Below are 18,774 nucleotides of genomic sequence, written 5' to 3'. Positions count from 1 at the left end.
GAAATATTTTTTTTTCACACAACGCATAGTTAAATTGTGGAACTCCCTGCCCCAGGATGTGGTGATGGCTGCCAGCTTGGAGGGCTTTAAGAGGGGAGTGGACATATTCATGGAGGAGAGGGGTATTCATGGCTATTAGTTAGAATGGATACTGGTCATGCTGCATACCTATTCTCTCTAGTATCAGAGGAGCTTGCCTATTATTTTGGGTGCGGTGGAACACAGGTAGGATGGTGCTGCTGCAGTCGTCTTGTTGGTGGCTTCCTGGAGGCACCTGGTGGGCCGTTGTGTGAACAGACTGCTGGACTTGATGGGCCTTGGTCTGATCCAGCAGGGCCTTTCTTATGTTCTTATGTAGTCTTTAAAGTGCTACCAGACTCTTGCTCTTTTCTACTGCTACAGATAGACTAACACAGCTACCTGTCATCATCTATCTCCATTTAACAAGTCCCCCAAGAACATTTTATACCGGGGGGGGGGGGACGATGACACAAAATCAACCCAACCCAACATCTTGTTTCTGCCTCTATGCACTGAAATGGGATCTACCATTTATACCCGAAAGGGGATTCTCACTTTGCTCGGTGCGCATTCCGTCCCATCAAGTGGCGGCCCTTTTTTTGTCTTGCAGAAATAGGGGTTATCCGGATGGCTGCACCACAGCTGTTTGCACGGGTCAAAGGTTCGAAACTAAAAGGATGAGAAATCGAGATACGTTTTCCCCCCTGAAGAAACAGAGGATGCAGTTCAGAAAGAAAAAAAAAGTTGCAAAGATAAAACAGCATTGTGAACCCAAAGTGTACCAGCACGTGATGGCACGTAACTATTTTGGGATACGATATTGTGAAAATTTCAACACCCAGTCCTCAGCAGTTAAAACAGAAAGGTTCATACGTTTACTTCATTCAGAACGAATTTGCCCCTGTTCCTAAGGTAAGATTGATACGATTGCCCGTATTTCTTTGGAGCGTCCTTGGTATGCTAATCAAAGGAGGCATTATATTTCACTGTGTTTGCCGGTTAAGTCTAATAAATATTCTTATGACCTAGTCACACGTCTACTCGCTGATTGGGATCCAGAAAGAACTCTAGCAGTTGCCTTCTCCCCCCCCTTTTTGTCTACTGGGTGATTATCAACAACAATTCATTGCTCAAAATCAGTGTATGTGGAGGACTGGGGAATTGAACCCGGTCCACTAGATTACAGTCTGTCGCTCTTAACCACCACATCGCGCTGGCTCTTAGTTGACTCAATTCTGGCTCAGTTGGAGAATTTCTCCCCATGCGGTCCTTCGGGGTTAGCTCAGGGAGTGCACAGCTTTCGTTTCTAGTGATTTAGTCATTTTGAGGCTTCACAAAGGTGCTGAAGAGCCTCAGGCAATCACATTGGTCATTTATGCGTGGGGTTTTTACCTGCGGTTCGTTGCTTGCTGGACCCACACTTTCCAGTTGGGAATCTATGCACCAGCAGTCCCCAAGCTCAAATCAAGTTTAAATAAATTCTCCTTTGTAATTGGATTACTTTGTAGAGCTTACTGTGAGAGAAAATTCCACCCCCAAAACCCAATTGCTGCATAAAATAGCATTTTAAGAGCAAAAAACAAAAAATGGAGCAATCTGAAAGGAGGGTGGGGAGGAATCCAAGCCTCGGATTTAAAAAGCCTTTCTTCTGCTCAGAAAGAGCTCCCAGGAAGCATTTGAATCTCCGCCTCTTTACACGCTGCTTTGTAATTGGCTGTGAGAGAAACCAAGCTTGCGTGTCCCGTGCTTTGCCTTAAGCATAGGGATTTCACAGACCGGGGGCAAACATGAGTGAAAGTACCCATGCATAAACATCCACTGATTGTTCACACCTGTGGTCTATTGTTTTGGGGCAAAGCAACGATTTTGCTTCATTGAAACAACATTTCCCTTACAAAACAGAACCAGGCTGTGAACATACTGTTCTGCCTTAACTCAGACTACCCCTCCGAGCACACTGAAGATGCTGCGTCAATCAATGATACCAATGGGACATTTCCAGCATGGAAGCTGCAGGCCAGTGGCTCCCTAAATTAACTTAGGTACAATCCTCACACTATGAGGACTGCGATGAATGGACATCGCTTTCCCCTTCAGCATTTTCTTTCTGCCCAGCAATCTTGGCATCTCCCCCAAAAGCGTCTGCTTGTTAAAGATTTAATCATTCCAGGGACATACCGCCGTACACATTCTGTAGCCCACTCCAAAATCAAAGCGGCACTGTTCGTCCATGGAGTAGTTGATCCCCGGCAGCTCCGGAAGTTTGGGCCAGTCATGTTCGAAGGGGTCGTCGAGGAGGCAGTCGTAGGAGCTGTGGGAAGAGCAAAAGGTGGCATATGAGTGGCAGGTGACCAGACCGCAATCCTGGAGTCAACCAGAAAAGGAAAAGGAAATGCCTTCTTAGCATCCTTGGTCCATCAGTCAGTACACGAGTCGTCTTCTCTCTTTAAGTATCTGAAAGGCTTAGAGGAGAGCAGGGAACAGTTCCTGTTGGCAGGAGAGGAAAGGACTCGCAATAATGGGTATAAATTATGAGCAGAAAGGTATGGGCTGGACATTAGGAAGACTTTTTTTTAAGAGAAAGAGTATTCAGCAGTGGAATCAGCTGCCTAGGGAGGTGGTGAGCTTCCCCTCACTGGCAACCTTCAAGCAGCGGCTGGACAAACACTCGTCAGGGATGCTCTAGGCTGATCCTGCATTGATCAGGGGGGTTGGACTAGATGGCCTCTATGGACCCTTCCAACTCTGACTCTATGAGATCCTAAGTTCATTTCCACATGCCACCAGGATACGAGCTCTCTGCATCCTCAGCCCCTCAGTCCCGCTTTTGCCAGCCACAGATGAGTTCTTACTGTAGGTATCTCTTGAGTTCCTGGCCACTGCAGCGGGACCAGTGGTACCGGTGGAAGGCTGCTTGCACCAACGGAGCCATGACACTCCCCATGGCCGTCTCGTCCCCGCACCGGTTCCCTTGCCCGTCATGTTCCATTCCCAGCCTAGAGTCAAAGAAATTAAAAGGGGAGAAACTGTGTTATACATACATACATACATACATATTCAAAAATGAGCTTCTTCCCTACAAAGTCTTCAGTGGGAAACCTATGTGGGGGGGGGGGAGTCACATGATGCAGCCGCCTCGTACTGAATCAGACCCTTGGTCAAGATCAGTATTGTCTACTCAGACTGGCAGCAGCTCTCCAGGGACTCAAGCAGAGGTCTTTCACATCACATATCACCTGGCTCTTTTAACGGGAGATGCCCAAGAATGATAGAGTTGCCGTCTCCAGGTTGGGAAACACCTGGAGATTTTGGGGACGGAGCCAGAGGAGGGCAGAATTTGGAGAGGGGAGGGACTTAAATGACATAGAGTCCAATTGCCAAAGCGGCCATTTTCTTCAGGGGAACTGATCTCTGTCTCCTGGGGATCAGTTGTAATAGTGGGAGATCTCCAGCCACCTCCTGGAGGTTGGCAACCCTAGAGATTGAACCTGGGACCTTCTGCATGCCAAGCTGAGTTGGGGGAACTCTTTCAGTGACTCATTCGTCTTTGGCTACATCTCCATTTGCTGGACGGCCATTGTGAGAAGGAAGCAGGTCACAATGGGATATCACATCCTCTCCAAGTTTCCCCAAAACTTATTCCATTTCCATACAAGACCACCATTATCATTTCCACCACACCCCTCTTGTCTTTCTATTGGCAACTGGGAAGGAGGGTCTCATAACCCCATCAGGAGGACAGATTTGGCCCAGGGTCTCTCCCTCCCCCGAAACTTCCAGCAGGACTTACACGTGTCCAGTCTCATGGGCAACTACGAAAGCGGAGGAAAACCCATCTTCATGGTTGAGCGTGCAGCTTCTGACCGGGTGACACATGCCGGTGACTGGAGCGTACCCTGGTGAAAGCATGAAAGTGGGGGATTCCTTGAAATCTCTGTCTTTTGACAACCCAACAGATACTGCAACAATTTGATCCAGCTCAAATGTATCAGCAATGTGATTTGTGTGTGTGTGTGATGTTTGTGCACACACACAAATTGCTGCTTCTGTTTTGGATTTTATTAACCTCTCTTTATTTCTTATGCCCTGAACTGGATGGCCCAGGCTAGCCCGATCTCGTCAGATCTCTTCAGCAAGAATGGTAGGGTGTGATATTATCTCTAGCTTGAAAAATAATAAACTATAGTTAATTCTTGCCTAGACCCTATAGCAGTTATGGCTAATGAATAAATTTTAGTATAAATTATGAAATGTAATATGGTCAATTTGGTGGGAGGGAGGATATAATGTTTTAGAATGTAGTACTGTTATGATCTTGCTTTTGATATATTATTGGATATTTAGCCACACACACGAATATGGAGTGTTTACTGTATTGTGGGTATGCAAGTTGTTGTATGTGCGTAATGTTTGAAATAGAAGAAGAAGAGTTGGTTTTTATATGCCAACTTTCTCTATCACTTAAGGGAGACTCAAACCGGCTTACAATCACCTTCCCTTCCCCTCCCCACAACAGACACCCTATGAGGTAGGTGGGGCTGAGAGAGCTCTAACAGAGCTGTAACTTGCCCAAGGTCACCCAGCTGGCTTTGTGTATAGGAGTGGGGAAACAAATCCAGTTCACCAGATCAGCCTCTGCCGCTCATGTGAAGGAGCAGGGAGTCAAACCCGCTTCTCCAGATCAGAGTCCACCACTCCAAACCACTGCTCTTAACCACTACACCATGCTTGGAAACTAAGAAGGGTCAGCCCTGGTCAGTATTTGGATAGGAGACCACCAAGGAATACCAGGGTCGCTATGCAGGGAAGACAATGGCTAACCACCTCTGTTAGTCTCTTGCCTTGAAATCCCCATAAGTCAGCTGCGACTTGATGGCACTTTATTTATTTATGTTCACATTTATAACCCGCCCTCATCCCCAGCAAGCCAGGTTCAGGGCAGGTCTTTACACACACTTCTTTTAAATCTGTGGGGCTCCTCTGGGTTTTCAGGAGTCTGAAGTGTAACCTGGACTGGCCCCATGTTGTGAATTTTTGGATCCACATGTAGGCCATCCCATAAAGCAGTAAGCGAAAATGATCTGTTGATTAATTCCACAGCTATCTGAATTCAGCAAGAAACAGTATTAGAAAAGGCAAAACTGACAATATGGCCCTTGGCGGGGGGGAAGAGGTCTTGATCGCAGTACCTTGCATTCCAGCTGGTCCAAAATCTTGCCTGGTTAGAAAGATGGCGTGGTCATGGTGCTCAGAATGCTTGGGATCTGCCCGCTGTTGCTGGTATGCCCAACGGCACACGTTCTCCAGGCTCCTCGATGGATTTCCTCGTTCGATTAAGCTGATGGACTAAGAGAACGCAATGCATGAGTCAGAGCAGAACACGAAGCTGCCTTATACTGAACCATACCGTGAAGCTATCAAGGTTGGTACTGTCTACTCAGATGGGCAGTGGCTCTCCAGGTTTTTCACATCGCCTACTGCCTGAGCCTTAACGGCAGATGCTGGGCGTTGAACCTGGGACCTTCTGCATGCCAAGCAGATGCTCTACCACTGAGCCATGGCTTCTCCCCAAAGGCCAAGACTCAGTGGTAGTGCATCTGCTTGGCATGCGGAAAGTCCCAGGTTCAATCCCCAGCATCTCTCCCCAAAGGTGGGTGGGTGGGTGGGAAGGAGAGAAGGAAGCACACATAAACACATACATGAAGCTGCCTCATACTGAATCAGACCCTTGGTCCACCAAGGTCAGTACTGTCTAGTCAGACTGGCAGCAGCTCTCCAGGGTCTCAGGCAGAGGTCTTTCACATAACTTACTGCCTTATTCTTAACTGGAGATGCTGAGGATTGAACCTGGGACCTTTTGCCTGCCAAGCAGATGCTCTACCACTGCACGGTGGTGTCCCCCCCCCCACATGCAAGACAACACTCAGCAGTTGTTCAGATGAGACTGCTGCAGCTGTAAAGCTGAGCTTTGCTTACCTTCTTTACTGCTGGGGAGAAGGTGGCACTCTTATAAAATAAACGTAAGATAGACCCCACACACACACATACGCATAGCACACACCATCTCTAGTATTCTGTGAGGTAGTTGGGGCTGAGCGAGTTCTAAGAGAGCTGTGACTAGCCCAAGGTCATGTGGAGGAGTAGGGAAGCCAACCCGGTTCACCAGATTAGCCTCTGCTGCTCATGTGGAGGAGCGGGGAATCAAACCCAGTTCTCCAGGAGGCCTGAAAATTTACTAAATATTCCTACATGTTCAATCGCACAGGGCGATAATTATTTGCAAGCCCTCACGGACCATCTGTGACGTTGTCCTTTCACCCGCCCCAGCCTTCCCGCAAGACAGATTGGGAAGAGAAAAGGTGAACCGTCCGCCTGGTTTATTTACCTTGGCATAGCCGAGCATCATCATGCGCACCAGCACCACGTTGATGTGGACCCCCAAGGATTCGTCGTGGTAAATTTCATTCACCTGAGAAATGGAGAGAAATGGGACAGAAGGAGGGGGAGGGTGGAACCCAATAAATAATGATTCAGTTCAGTAAGAAAACACACACTGTGGTCCAGGTGCTCCACAACGTGGTGACTGTGAGCATCACCAACACCTTTCCTGGTGCCCGTCGAGTGGTTTTAGACAGGAGATGAGACGAGATGGAGCTTTTGCCCAGCAAGGCTTCTGACTGGCAATTGAAGAAGAAGAAGAGTTGGTTTTCATATGCTTTCTCTACCACTTAAGGGAGAATCAAACCGGCTGACAATCACCTTCCCTCCCCCTCCCCACAACAGACACCCTGTGAGGTAGGTGGGGCTGAAAGAGCTCTAAGACAGCTGTGACTAGCTCAAGGTCATGACTAGCCCAAAATCACCCAGCTGGCTTCGTGTGGAGGAGTAAGGAAATTAACCCGGTTCAGCAGATTAGCCTCCGCTGCTGATGTGGAGGAGTGGGGGACCGTCACAGCAGAACATCAGAGAGGCAGCCCTGCAGGTAAGTGGGTCCAGTACCTTTACGGGCTTTGTAGGTGATAGTTAGAACCTTTAATTGAGCCCACTCAGTAACCAATTAGGAGGTTTGGAAGCGGCTTATGTAGAATCGATCCTTTTTAAAGCTGCAGACGCATTGATTTCCCTTCTTCACTCACAAAGTGATTTTCATACACTGTCACCAAGACTGGCTATTGGCTAAGGAAAAAGCTGCTGTCCGGTGGTAAATGTGTTAGAGAATAGTTTACATAAGCCCTTTCCGCTAGGAGTGTGTCTGCAGTCCAAGTAAGGTTGCCAACCTCCAGGTAGTAGTACACAATTCAAACAAGAAGGTAAGTAAAATATAACATGAATTATATAATGTGATCCAATACAATGCTTGTAGATCTCAACAATATACTATGAACAACTCCACCAATAGTTTACAAGCAGAAAGAGTCTCTCATATTATCCCTTTCTAAAAGGTGCAACATTTGCAAATTAGGATCCACAAAAATGATGAAGCCTAAACAGAGCTAGCTGGACAATTCAGATGTTCTAGCCACAGCATGTCAATTTCATGAGTTTCGTGGCTCCGTGGAGTTGGAATGGATCAGTCTATAGTACGCGGCGATTATGCAAGAAGCACACAAAAGTGCAAAGGAGCACGCAGAAGTGCACAGATGACCTTCCCAGGTATTCTGCCATTTCAAATCCAAGGGTTTCGTCAGTGTGCACTGTAGGACATCTTACAATCATCCATCAAATTTTACACCTAATTGTGTGCTGAAACGCTTCCAACACAGTCAGGTTCGTAGAAAGTGGGCGGATCCTAATTTGTGGATCCTAATTTGGAAATTTTGCACCTTTTAGAAAGGGATAATATGAGAGACTTTTTCTGCTTGTAAACTATTGGTGGAATTGTTCATAGTATATTGTTCACCTGATTGGCCACTGTGCGAACAGACTGCTGGACTTGATGGGCCTTGCAGGGCCTTTCTTATGTTCTTATATTGTTGAGATCTACAAGCATTGCATTGGATCACATTATATAATTCATGTTATTTTTTTACTCACCTTCTTGTTTGAATTGTGTTCTACTCATCCTATACTGTATTTGTACTGACCCTATTGGTACAGAGGTGTGATCTGATATATATACAATCTCAAGGTAGTAGCTGGATCTCCTGCTATTACAACTGATCTCCAGCCGACAGAGGTCAGTTCCCCTGGAGAAAATGACCGCTTTGGCCATTGGACTCTATGGCATTGAAGTCTCTCCCCTCCCCAAACCCCGCCCTCCTCAGGAGGGAGATCTTCAGAGGAAATAACATCTCTCATCAAGTATCAAATAGATAACAGTCTTTGGATATTCTCTGAATTAGCAGCAGGTGGCGCTGTGCCCCCTTTTTAAAAGACCAGGTATTCTTTTACTCCAGATGTTTCAGGAATAAAGTCAGCTCAGCAGTTTGCCAAGTAAAGTACATTAGTATTGAAATTCAAATACTCCAAAATGGGAGCATCATTATCATATCTAAAAGGCACTGCGGACATTACTTTGCCCAGCTAAATATCCAGGTTCTAAGTCAAGACACCATAATATAATTAACATGCTTCAGGTACATTGGCTCTGATCCAGGCGACTGGCACCTGGAAGCAGATTCTTGGGCCCAGAACAAATGTGACTCTCGGGATTTGTATTCAAATCCCAAGACAAAGTGGGGGGGGGGGGAAGAAACCATGAAGAGGCCTTATATAGATTTCTGATCCATAACAAAAATAAAGAGCGTAAGAACAAGAACATAAGAAAAACCATGCTGGATCAGACCAAGGCCCATCAAGTCCAGAAGTCTGTGGTGTAGTGGTTAAGAGTGGTGGTTTGGAGAGGTGGACTCTGATCTGGAGAAGAGGGTTTGATTCTTCACTCCGCCACATGAGCGGTGGAGGCTAACCTGGTGAACTGGATTTGTTTCCCCACTCCTCCACACGAAGCCAGCTGGGTGACCTTGGGCTAGTCACAGCTCTCTCAGCCTCACCTACCTCACAGGGTGTCTGTTGTGGGGAGGGGAAGGTGATTGTAAGCCGGTTTGAGTCTCCCTTAAGTGGTAGAGAAAGTCGGCATATAAAAACCAACTCTTCTTCTTCTTCACACAGTGGCCAACCAGGGGCCTCTAGGAACCCCACAAACAAGACAACTGCAGCAGCACCTTCCTGCCTGTGTACCACAGCACTTAATATAATAGGCATGCTCATTTGATACTGTACAGAATAGGTATGCATGACTAGTATTCATTTTGACTATTAGCCATGGATAGCCCTCTCCTGCATGAACATGTCCACTCCCCTCTTAAAGTCTTCTTAGTTGGCATCTATCACCACATCCTGGGGCAGGGAGTTTCATCATTTAGCTATGTGGTGTGAAGAAACGCTTCCTTTTATCTGTTTTGAATCTCTCACTCTCCAGCTTCAGCAGATGACCCCCATTCTAGTATTATGGGAGAGGGAGGAAAACTTCTCCCTGTCCCCTCTCTCCATACCATGCATAATTTTATAGACCTTTATCATGTCTCCCCTCAGCCACTTTCTTTCCAAGCTAAACAACCCTAAGCGTTTTAACCGCTCCTCAAAGGGCAGTTGCTGTAGCCCCAAGGTCATTTTGGTTGCACCCCTGTGCTGGATCCCCAGTCTGGATTCCCCCTCCCCAAATTACCTTCTGCAATCATAATATATGCTGGGAAACCAGAATACCATTTGGAGAGGTGTCCTTACAAGTGCGGCTGAACTAAAAACAGATCCCATTGGGACATGCCTCATCCAGTCCCACTGGCTACAACAGCTGTACCAGGGCTACAATAACTCCAGCAATAACTTTAATGCATCATCAACTTCACACAGCCATCTATATTGTACGCAAAAGGAGAGAATGGCATTGGTCCTGATTGACACCATTTGTGTGGATAATAAGAACGTGGTTAAGAGCGGTGGTTTGGAGAGGTGGACTCTGATCTGGAGAACCAGGTTTGATTCCCCACTCCTCCACATGAGCGGCGGAGGCTAATCTGGTGAAATTGATTTGTTTCCCCGCTCCTGCACACAAAGCCAGCTGGGTGACTCTTAGAGCTCTCTCAGCCCCACCTACCTCCCAGGGTGTCTGTTGTGGGGAAGGGAAGGGAAGGTGATTGTAAACCGGTTTGAGTCTCCCTTAAGTGGTAGAGAAAGTTGGCATATAAAAACCAAATCTTCTTCTTCTCAACAAGAATCTAAATCCGACTACAGCAATGTGCTCTACGTGGGTCTGCCCTTTAAAACTGTCCAGAAGCTAATCCATCACCCTACTCTTTTCTTTCTTTAGGACTTTTTGTGAGAATGAGGGAAAAAAGATCAACTAATGCATATAGTTACGAAAGTTAAAGGTGGAGGTTAAAAGTGGGCAGGGAGAAGCTTTTCTCCTGCTCACTTAATACTAGGACGCGGGGTTATCTGCTGAAGCTGGAGGGTGAGAGATTCAAAACAGATAAAAGGAAGTCTTTCTTCACACAACACATAGTTAAATTGTGGAACTCCTTGCCCCAGGATGTGGTGATGGCTGCCAACTTGGAAGGCTTTAAGAGGAGAGTGGACATGTTAATGAAGGAAAGAGCTATTCATGGCTGCTAGTAAAAATGAATACTAGTCATGATGCATACCTATTTTCTCCAGCATTCAAGGCCTATTATATTAGGTGCTGTGGAAGACGGGCAGGTTAATGCTGCTGTTTTCATCTTGTTTGTGGGCTTCCTAGAGGCAACTGGTTGGCCACTGTGTGAACAGACTGCTGGGCTTGATGGACCTCGGTCTGATCCAGCACGGCCTTTCTTATGTTCTTAAGTGGTACTGTAAATGTTAATGTACGTGGAAGAGTTGGTTTGGGTTGGGCGAGTTCAAATTATCATTCTGCCAAGAGGCATATTTGGTGTCCTTGGGAAAATGTCTTTCTTGGTCTAACCTTGCAAGAACTACCTTCTTTGGTGGCTAAGTAGGGCAAAATATTGGAGAAACACACAGGCCTGCCACATCAAAATCTGTAGGATGCTCCATTGGGACCACCAATTGACTCAGGTCGAATGGGCAGATGCGGAGCTAAACTGCACCTCTGCCACAAGGAAGTGAATTTGGGGTCTACGGCTGCCCTTGCAGTAGACAAGCACCGAGGAAACACACTCACAATATTCATCAGGGTTAGGAGGTAGTTCTGGACATGTTCTTTGCCATGGAACCGGACCACCGAGTCGTCCACCCCGAGAAGCACTTCAATGTTGTAGTCGTCATCCCCGGAGTGCCTCCGTTGCCTCAGTGTCTCATTGAGATGTTCCTCTATGATTGTGTATGCAGAATCCAGACTTTGTGGGCCTCCAAAATCAGACTCTATGGAGAAACAGTAATGAAAGATTCTGTTATCACTATTCTGCTCAATCGTTCTCCAAGGGATCCCAGGTGTTCTTTTTCATTTGTTTGGTTTCAGGCCATGCCCACTCAACTGGATTAGGGTCGGGCGAAACCCACAAGTCTTGTATGGAACTAATTTTGACTATCCACATTAGACAGGTGAACGACCGCTAGATTTTTGGCTTCTGATTCTGGTAGAGGCCCCAACCAAATGCTCTGGCTGTCTTGCAAAGCATAACTATACGAGGAGAGGGCTAGTAAATTGTCCAAGGAGGGTTTGACTTTCAAGACATCGTGAATAATAATAATAATAATAGTTAGTTTTTATGTGCTGACTTTCTCTACCACTTAAGGCAGAATCGAACCGGCTTACGATCACCTTCCCTTCCCCTCCCCACAACAGACACCCTGTGAGATAGGTGAGGCTGAGAGAGTGGCGGAGGCTAACCTGGTGAACTGGATTTGTTTCCCCACTCCTACACGTGAAGCCAGCTGGGTGACCTTGGGCTAGTCACAGCTTTCTCAGCCCCACCTACCTCACAGGGTGTCTGTTGTGGGGAGGGGAAGGGAAGGTGTTTGTAAGCCGGATTGATTCTTCCTTAAGTGGTAGAGAAAGTCAGCATATTAAAACCAACTCTTCTTCTTCTTCTAAGCTGCTGCCCTGGTGGAATGCGGCAGGTGAACTAAACTCTCTTGTCGCATATTGTCATTTCACATCTCCTATAACCTGATCCTTACTAGAGGTGCTGGGGATTGAACCAGGGACCTTCTGCATGCAGAAAGAGAGTGAAAGGCCCCAGGTTACCCAGTAAGTTTCATTTGCGGAGGATTTGAAACTATATCTCTTCAGTCATTCAAAGCAGCACAGGAAGCTGCCTTATACTGACAGACCATTGGTCTATCAAGGGCAATATTGTCTACTCAGACTGGCAGCAGCACTCTGGGGTCTCCAGAGAAACTCTTTCACCAAGATGGCGAGGGGTCTGGAGACCAAGTCCTACAAGGAAAGGCTGAAGGAGCTGGGTATGTTTAGCCTGAAGAGGAGAAGACTGAGAGGGGATATGATAACCATCTTCAAGTACTTGAAGGGCTGTCATATAGAGGAGGGTGCCGAGTTGTTTTCTGTTGCTCCGGAAGGTCGGACCAGAACCAACGGGTTGAAATTAAATCAAAAGAGTTTCCGTCTAGACATTAGGAAGAACTTTCTAACAGTTAGAGCAGCTCCTCAGTGGAATAGGTGGTAAGCTTTCCTTCCCTGAAGGTTTTCAAGCAGAGGCTAGATGGCCATCTGTCAGCAGTGCTGATCCTATGACCTTAGGCAGCTCATGAGAGGGAGGACATCTTGGCCAACTTCTGGGCATGGAGTCGGGGTCACACATACTGTGTGGGGGAGAGGTAATTTTGAATCTCCTCCATTGTGCAGGGGTTGGACTAGATGACCCTAGTGATCCCTTCCAACTCTATGATTCTATGAATCTACAGCACCTACAACTTGATCCTTACTAGAGGTGCCAGGGGTTGCACCAGGGATCTTCTGCATGCCAAGCAGAGAATCTTCCACTAAGCCACAGCCTCCTCTGGACTCAAATCTGAGAATAGCGTTGCACATAATACTTGCATGGCTCCAACATCGTCTGGCTCCTTAGCTGGGAGTTCTCTCTCCCTCCCGGATACATCTCAGCAACATGACGAACCCCCTCCCCTCCTTCCCACATCAAGCAGGAAGACTTCCCTCGAGGTGCGAGCCGCCGCTTCTGCGGGTGCGAAACCAGTCCTGGCAAACAAGGCCCCACCGTTTGACCTCCGGCTCCTTTCATGCGCAAGAATGCTCAAGGCGGCGATGGCAGACAAGTGGGAAATTCATACCCTGGCTCCACTTTCTAAAAACGGCTCCTCCTGGCAAAGGGTCTCTGGGGTGCCACGTCCCATGGAAATATACGAGGCATGTCATCATAGGATTATGCCCGCTGCATGAATGGAAGAGTCTGAATCGGCAGGTCAGGGAAGAAGAAAGAGCCGTCTGCTGCACCCGGGGCCCTTGGATTTGGCTGCCGTTTCCCTCTTTAAATAAGCGGTTTTGTGGTCAGGGGAGAAAGTGGAGAATCCTCCTTTGTGTGTGTGTGTGTTGTGTACCTAAGAGGGAAAAGAGCACCACAAAGCATTTTCTTTCCCCTAATATTTGGCTAGTTCCTAGGCTGGTAGGGTAAAAGGCAGAGTTTACATACATGGAAAGTCTTAATGAAATGTAAGAATCAAGTCATGTTGAAAGCGAGACACATACACACACACACACACACACAATAATTTGGTCAATTTTAGTCTATTTGGAAATCTTAATTAGGAATGTTTTTGGTTGAATTGCTATAATTTCTTACCTTTTGGATAAATGATACATGTGTTTTACTGGCTTATGCTGTATTAATAATAAACCACACAAACACAGAGGGGGGGAGGGAGAGAGAGAGGAATTCTGGGCAGTTGCTGAGTATAGGGTTGCCAACCTCCAGGGACTAGCTGGAGATCTCCTGCTATTCCAACTGATCTCCAGCCGATAGAGATCAGTTCACCTGGAGAAAATGGCCGCTTTGGAAATTGGACTCTATGGCACTGAAGTCCCTCCCCTCCCCAAACCCCGCCCTCCTCAGGCTCGGCCCCAAAAACCTCCCACTGGTGGCAAAGAGGGACCTGGCAACGCTAGCTGAGTAGTATATTTAGGGATGAAGGCCCTGGGTGGTTAAATCACATGATTCGTTAAAATACACCATTTCATTATTAAAGTATTAAGGGAAAGATGTGATGCGATGGGGCAGTCACATTTATCGTTCACGCATCTGAAAGTCTGCATTCCCTTTTCACATCAAACAAGGCCTCCTCTGTCTCTGCACAAAGCAAAGGCGTTCTTTCAAAACCGTCTCCGTATTTAAGTGAGCAACAAATCTTCTCTTCCCCGCTTCCTTTCCTCAGGTTTCCTTTCTGCTACCAACTTTTGGGTCAAGTTGTGCATGAAATAAAAAGAGACCCCAAACTTGCTTCTTAATGACATAAGGGCACATATTGTATAGTGGGCACAGCAAACAACACTTTACAAAACATGCAACTCAATCTGTAAGGCTGCCCACCTCCAGGTACTAGCTGGAAATCTCCTGCTATTGCAACTGATCTCCAGCCAAGAGATCAGTTCCCCTGGAGAAAATGGCTGCTTTGGCAATTGGACTCTATGGCATTGAGGTCCCTCCCCTCCCCAAACCCCGCCTTCTTCAGGCTCCGCTGTAAAAACCTCCCGCAGGTGGCGAAGAGGGACCTGGCAACCCTATCCATGTCCCAACCCTGGAATTCCTTGGTGGTCTCCCATCCAAATACTAACCAGGGCCAACTATGCTTGGCTTCCAAGATCTGATGAGATAGGGCTTGCCTGAGCCAACCCTAGCATAGAGGGAGCCAAACAGAAATCCATGCCTTGCTTCCAACTTGTAGATATGATGTCGAGTGCTCAAGGAACACGGACGGTGTGAGCGAACGTTTGTGATGGTGCTCCCAGGTCACACCAGGCTCTTTGTAATTACAAACCCAAACCCATCGGTTTGTTATAGAAGAAGACGAAGAAGAAGAGTTGGTTTTGATATGCCGACTTTCTCTCTCACTTAAGGAAGAATCAAACCGGCTTGCAATCACCTTCCCTTCCCCTCCCTACAACAGCTGGCTTCATGTGGTGGAGTGGGGAATCAAACCCGGTTCTTCAGATCAGACTCCCCCGCTCCAAACCACCTCTTTTAACCACTACACCACGCTCTTAACCACTACACCATGCTAGCAACCAGGCATTCTCATTTAGGAAATGCACGGGTTTCATAATGGAAAGGTAGATGTCAAGTCACTTCACCCTATCCCTTTCCTGATTGAAGGACTGTCCTGTTTCCCGAGAGGCCTAGAAAATTAAGAACATTGCTGAGTAAGTATCTTGCCCACCTGCCATACACATGCACGCGCTCCTTTGCAGAAAACAACCTGACCTTATTTTGAAACCTTGGATTCAAGCCATTTAGGTCACTAGGACAAAATATTTGATTGAGCTATTTCCGCTTAACTTGATTGTGGGTCAGTGGAAGATTTTGTTTAGGCGAGCACACAGCTTTTCAACTCAATATATTTGCCACCGCCGGCCTCTGCTTCGCTCCTCTGGTACTCCTTGGTGGTCTCCCATCCAAATACTATCCAAGGCAGACTTTTGGGTTTTGGGATGTGTGTGCGATACGTATTGTCAAGTCGCTTCCGACTCATGGCGACCCTATGAATCAATGTCCTCCAAAACATCCTATCTTTAGCAGCCTTGCTCAGATCTTGCACATTGAGGGCCATGGCTTCCTTTATAGAGTCAATGCATCTCTTGTTGGGTCTTCCTCTTTTCCTGCTGCCCTCAGCTTTTCCTAGCATGACTGTCTTTTCCAGTGACTCTTGTCTTCTCATAATGTGACCAAAGTACGACAGCATCATTTTAGCTTCTAGGGTCAGTTTTGGGATGGGGTAACTCTGTTATTGACAGTGGCTTTTCAACATAAAGTAGATAATACAACTGAAGGTGTTTTATTGAACTAGGCAGTCTAAGTTCCTGAACAGTATTGCTTTGCATTTGTTGGCGGCCACAAGACTTGTCTCAGCAAGGACATGGAAGTCGAATTATAGACCTTCAGTTGGAGATTGGCTATTTAAAGTAAAAGAGTTGCTTAAACTGTTAAAATTAACTCTAGCACAAAAGCATCATGGTCCTCAAAGAATAATCAGATTGTGGGCCACTGTCATTCTAAAGACACGCATGTGTAATGAAACTGGAAAGAACTGACCAATTAACTTTGATTGGATGCATATAGTTTGAAGTGGCATTTGCTTATATGCAAGTTTTTCTTCCTTTCTGTTTAGCCGTATGTTTTATCATTTTTCTTTGTACTATGACAGAATGGTATAGTGGTTAAGAGAGGTGGACTCGAATCTGGAGAACCGGGTTTGATTCCCCACTCCTCCACATGAGCAGCAGACTCGAATCTGGTGAACAGGACTGGTTTCCCCACTCCTACACATGAAGCCTGCTGGGTGACCTTGGGCTAGTCACAGCTCTCTCGGAACTCTCTCAGGCCCACCTATCTCACAAGGTGTCTGCTGTGGGGGAGAGGAAGGGAAGGAGATTGTAAACCAGTTTGAGTCTCCTTTTTTAAAAAAGTAGAGAAAATCGGCATATAAAACCCAACTCTTCTTCATCTATGTTCATAGGGACAGACCCATTTCTTTTATGTGTATGTGTAAAAGAAATGAAGAAAAGGAAGAGTTGGTTTTTATATGTCGACTTTCTCTACCACTTAAGGAAGACTCAAACTGGCTTACAATCACCTTCTCTTCCCCTCCCCACAACAGACACCCTGGGTGGTAGGTGGGGCTCTTAACCACCGCTCTTAACCACTACATCATGCTGGCTCTTAACCACAGCTCTTAACCACTACATCATGCTGGCTCCCTACAGGTTGCATCTGCAGTAGCCCCAATGAAACTTATAAGAAATATACCAGAAAGGTGGAACTCCGTGAGAGGGCTCAAAAATTCACTCCCTACAAAAAAAGAGGGGGGAAATCACAACGGGCTTCGGGTGGTATAAGGGTGTCCCCGGAGCTCTGATCTTCTTCTTCTTCTCCTCCTCCTCCTCCTCCTGCTTCCCCCATATGGCATTGGCCAGGATAGAGGGCGGGATATAAATCCAATACATAATAATAACAACAATAATAATAATTGCTCGTCTACATGCAGTTCTTATGATCCTTGCATAGTGGCCAAAGGTGACTCCTCTTTCCGTTTTCGTTAGCAGAACTAGAGGTTGCATCCAACCCGTGCGTTCCTTCAACTGTAGCCCGTACAAATTTTCCCCAATGTGGACTCAAAAGGAAGGAGAACATCGACTTAGACTGAACCTACCGGAGAAGCACTTCTCAAGTAGTATTTTCAGAAGCACACAAGGACATGTTACTGTGGACCCATCTATTCTCCACCAACTGAGAAATTCCACCGTGGCGGTTCAAAGAGGGACAACTGAGCCAATCGGTGATGTCATTTGTGAAAGCCACCCTTGGAAAGGGGCCCTTTTTTGTACGGCTACAGTGGAAGGAACGCACGGGTTGGATGCAACCTCTAGTTCTGCTAATGAAAACGGAAAGGAGTCACCTTTGGCCACTATGCAAGGATCATAAGAACTGCATGTAGACGAGCAATTATTATTATTGTTGTTATTATTATGTATTGGATTTATATCCCGCCCTCTATCCTGGCCAATGCCATATGGGGGAAGCAGGAGGAGGAGGAGAAGAATAAGAAGAAGTGTTGGCTTTTACATGCTGACTTTCTGTACCACTTAAGGAAGAATGAAACCGGCTTACAATCGCCTTCCCTTCCCCTCCCCACAACAGACACCCTGTGAGGTAGGTGGGGCTGAGAGAGCTGTGACTAGCCCAAGGTCATCCAGCTGGCTTCATGGGGAGGAGTGGGGAAACAAATTCAGTTCACCAGATTAGCCTCCACCGCTCATGTGGAGGAGTGGGGAATCCAACCCGGTTCTCCAGATCAGAGTCCACCCCTCTAAACCACCGCTCTTAACCACTACACCATGCAGGTTGTGTTGGACTATATGTGGCGCTTACCATTAATCAAAAGTTGTCTTCTGTTCAAATAGGACCTATATTGCGCACGTGTGTGGGCATGTTTTAATGGGGCAAAATGCACCGCACTGCGCGTTTTGGCCGCACTTTTCCTTTGCAGAAAGCCATCAATGGCAACAGCTGTTTTTGCTTAAAGAGTCGTAAAAAGAAAAAAAAAAAGGAGTTTCCAGCAAATGAAAATACTGAACTGGTTCATATTATGTCAGGTGTATGGAAGAAAGAGTCATTGGAGGAATGATCTCATAGGCATTCTTCCGTGCGCAGCTGGCAAAAATCTGCCTGCCTTCACCCCTCGTCAAAAAACAACTCCTGCCTTCGCACATGCTGCTGGCTCTCCCACCCGTCGGACCCCCCCACCCCCCGCTACATTTCCATTAAAGACACACATGCTGCCTTTGGAAGGCCAAGGCTGAACATTAGGTCACCAGCTTCCTTAGCAACATGTTGCAGCATTTTTGGGCTTGATAGATTTTTTGAACTTGCAATTTTTTTTTTACATAGTTTCCTGTTCAAGATCAGCGTCCGCCGCTCATGTGGAGGAGTGGGGAATCAAACCCAGTTCTCCAGTTTAGAGTCCTCCACTCCAAACCACCACTCTTAACCACTCCACCATGCTGGCTCTCACTGGAAGTCTCAAAGCAGCTTACAATCACCTTCCCTTCACCTCCCCACAACAGAC

At 46.7% G+C, this 18,774-nt stretch overlaps 1 protein-coding gene across 1 annotated transcript in view; it reads right to left on the bottom strand.

Moving 5' to 3' along the window:
* Nucleotides 1-18,774, bottom strand: part of ADAMTS3 (ADAM metallopeptidase with thrombospondin type 1 motif 3) — a 112,494-nt gene that overhangs the window by 28,167 nt on the left and 65,553 nt on the right. The window contains exons 5-11 of the mRNA XM_056855776.1: nucleotides 11,183-11,382; nucleotides 6,407-6,490; nucleotides 5,211-5,367; nucleotides 3,812-3,917; nucleotides 2,874-3,017; nucleotides 2,200-2,332; nucleotides 577-690 (exon numbers count right to left, since the gene is read on the bottom strand). Of these exons, the coding sequence (XP_056711754.1) occupies nucleotides 577-690; nucleotides 2,200-2,332; nucleotides 2,874-3,017; nucleotides 3,812-3,917; nucleotides 5,211-5,367; nucleotides 6,407-6,490; nucleotides 11,183-11,382 (938 nt within the window). The remainder of the gene's footprint in view (nucleotides 1-576; nucleotides 691-2,199; nucleotides 2,333-2,873; nucleotides 3,018-3,811; nucleotides 3,918-5,210; nucleotides 5,368-6,406; nucleotides 6,491-11,182; nucleotides 11,383-18,774) is intronic.

Source organism: Euleptes europaea, chromosome 9 (genome assembly GCF_029931775.1).
Source record: "Euleptes europaea isolate rEulEur1 chromosome 9, rEulEur1.hap1, whole genome shotgun sequence".
NCBI classification, from domain to species: Eukaryota; Metazoa; Chordata; class Lepidosauria; order Squamata; family Sphaerodactylidae; genus Euleptes; species Euleptes europaea.
The sequence above is the reverse complement of the archived record's forward strand: the minus strand, read 5'-3'. Positions and strand labels throughout refer to the sequence as shown.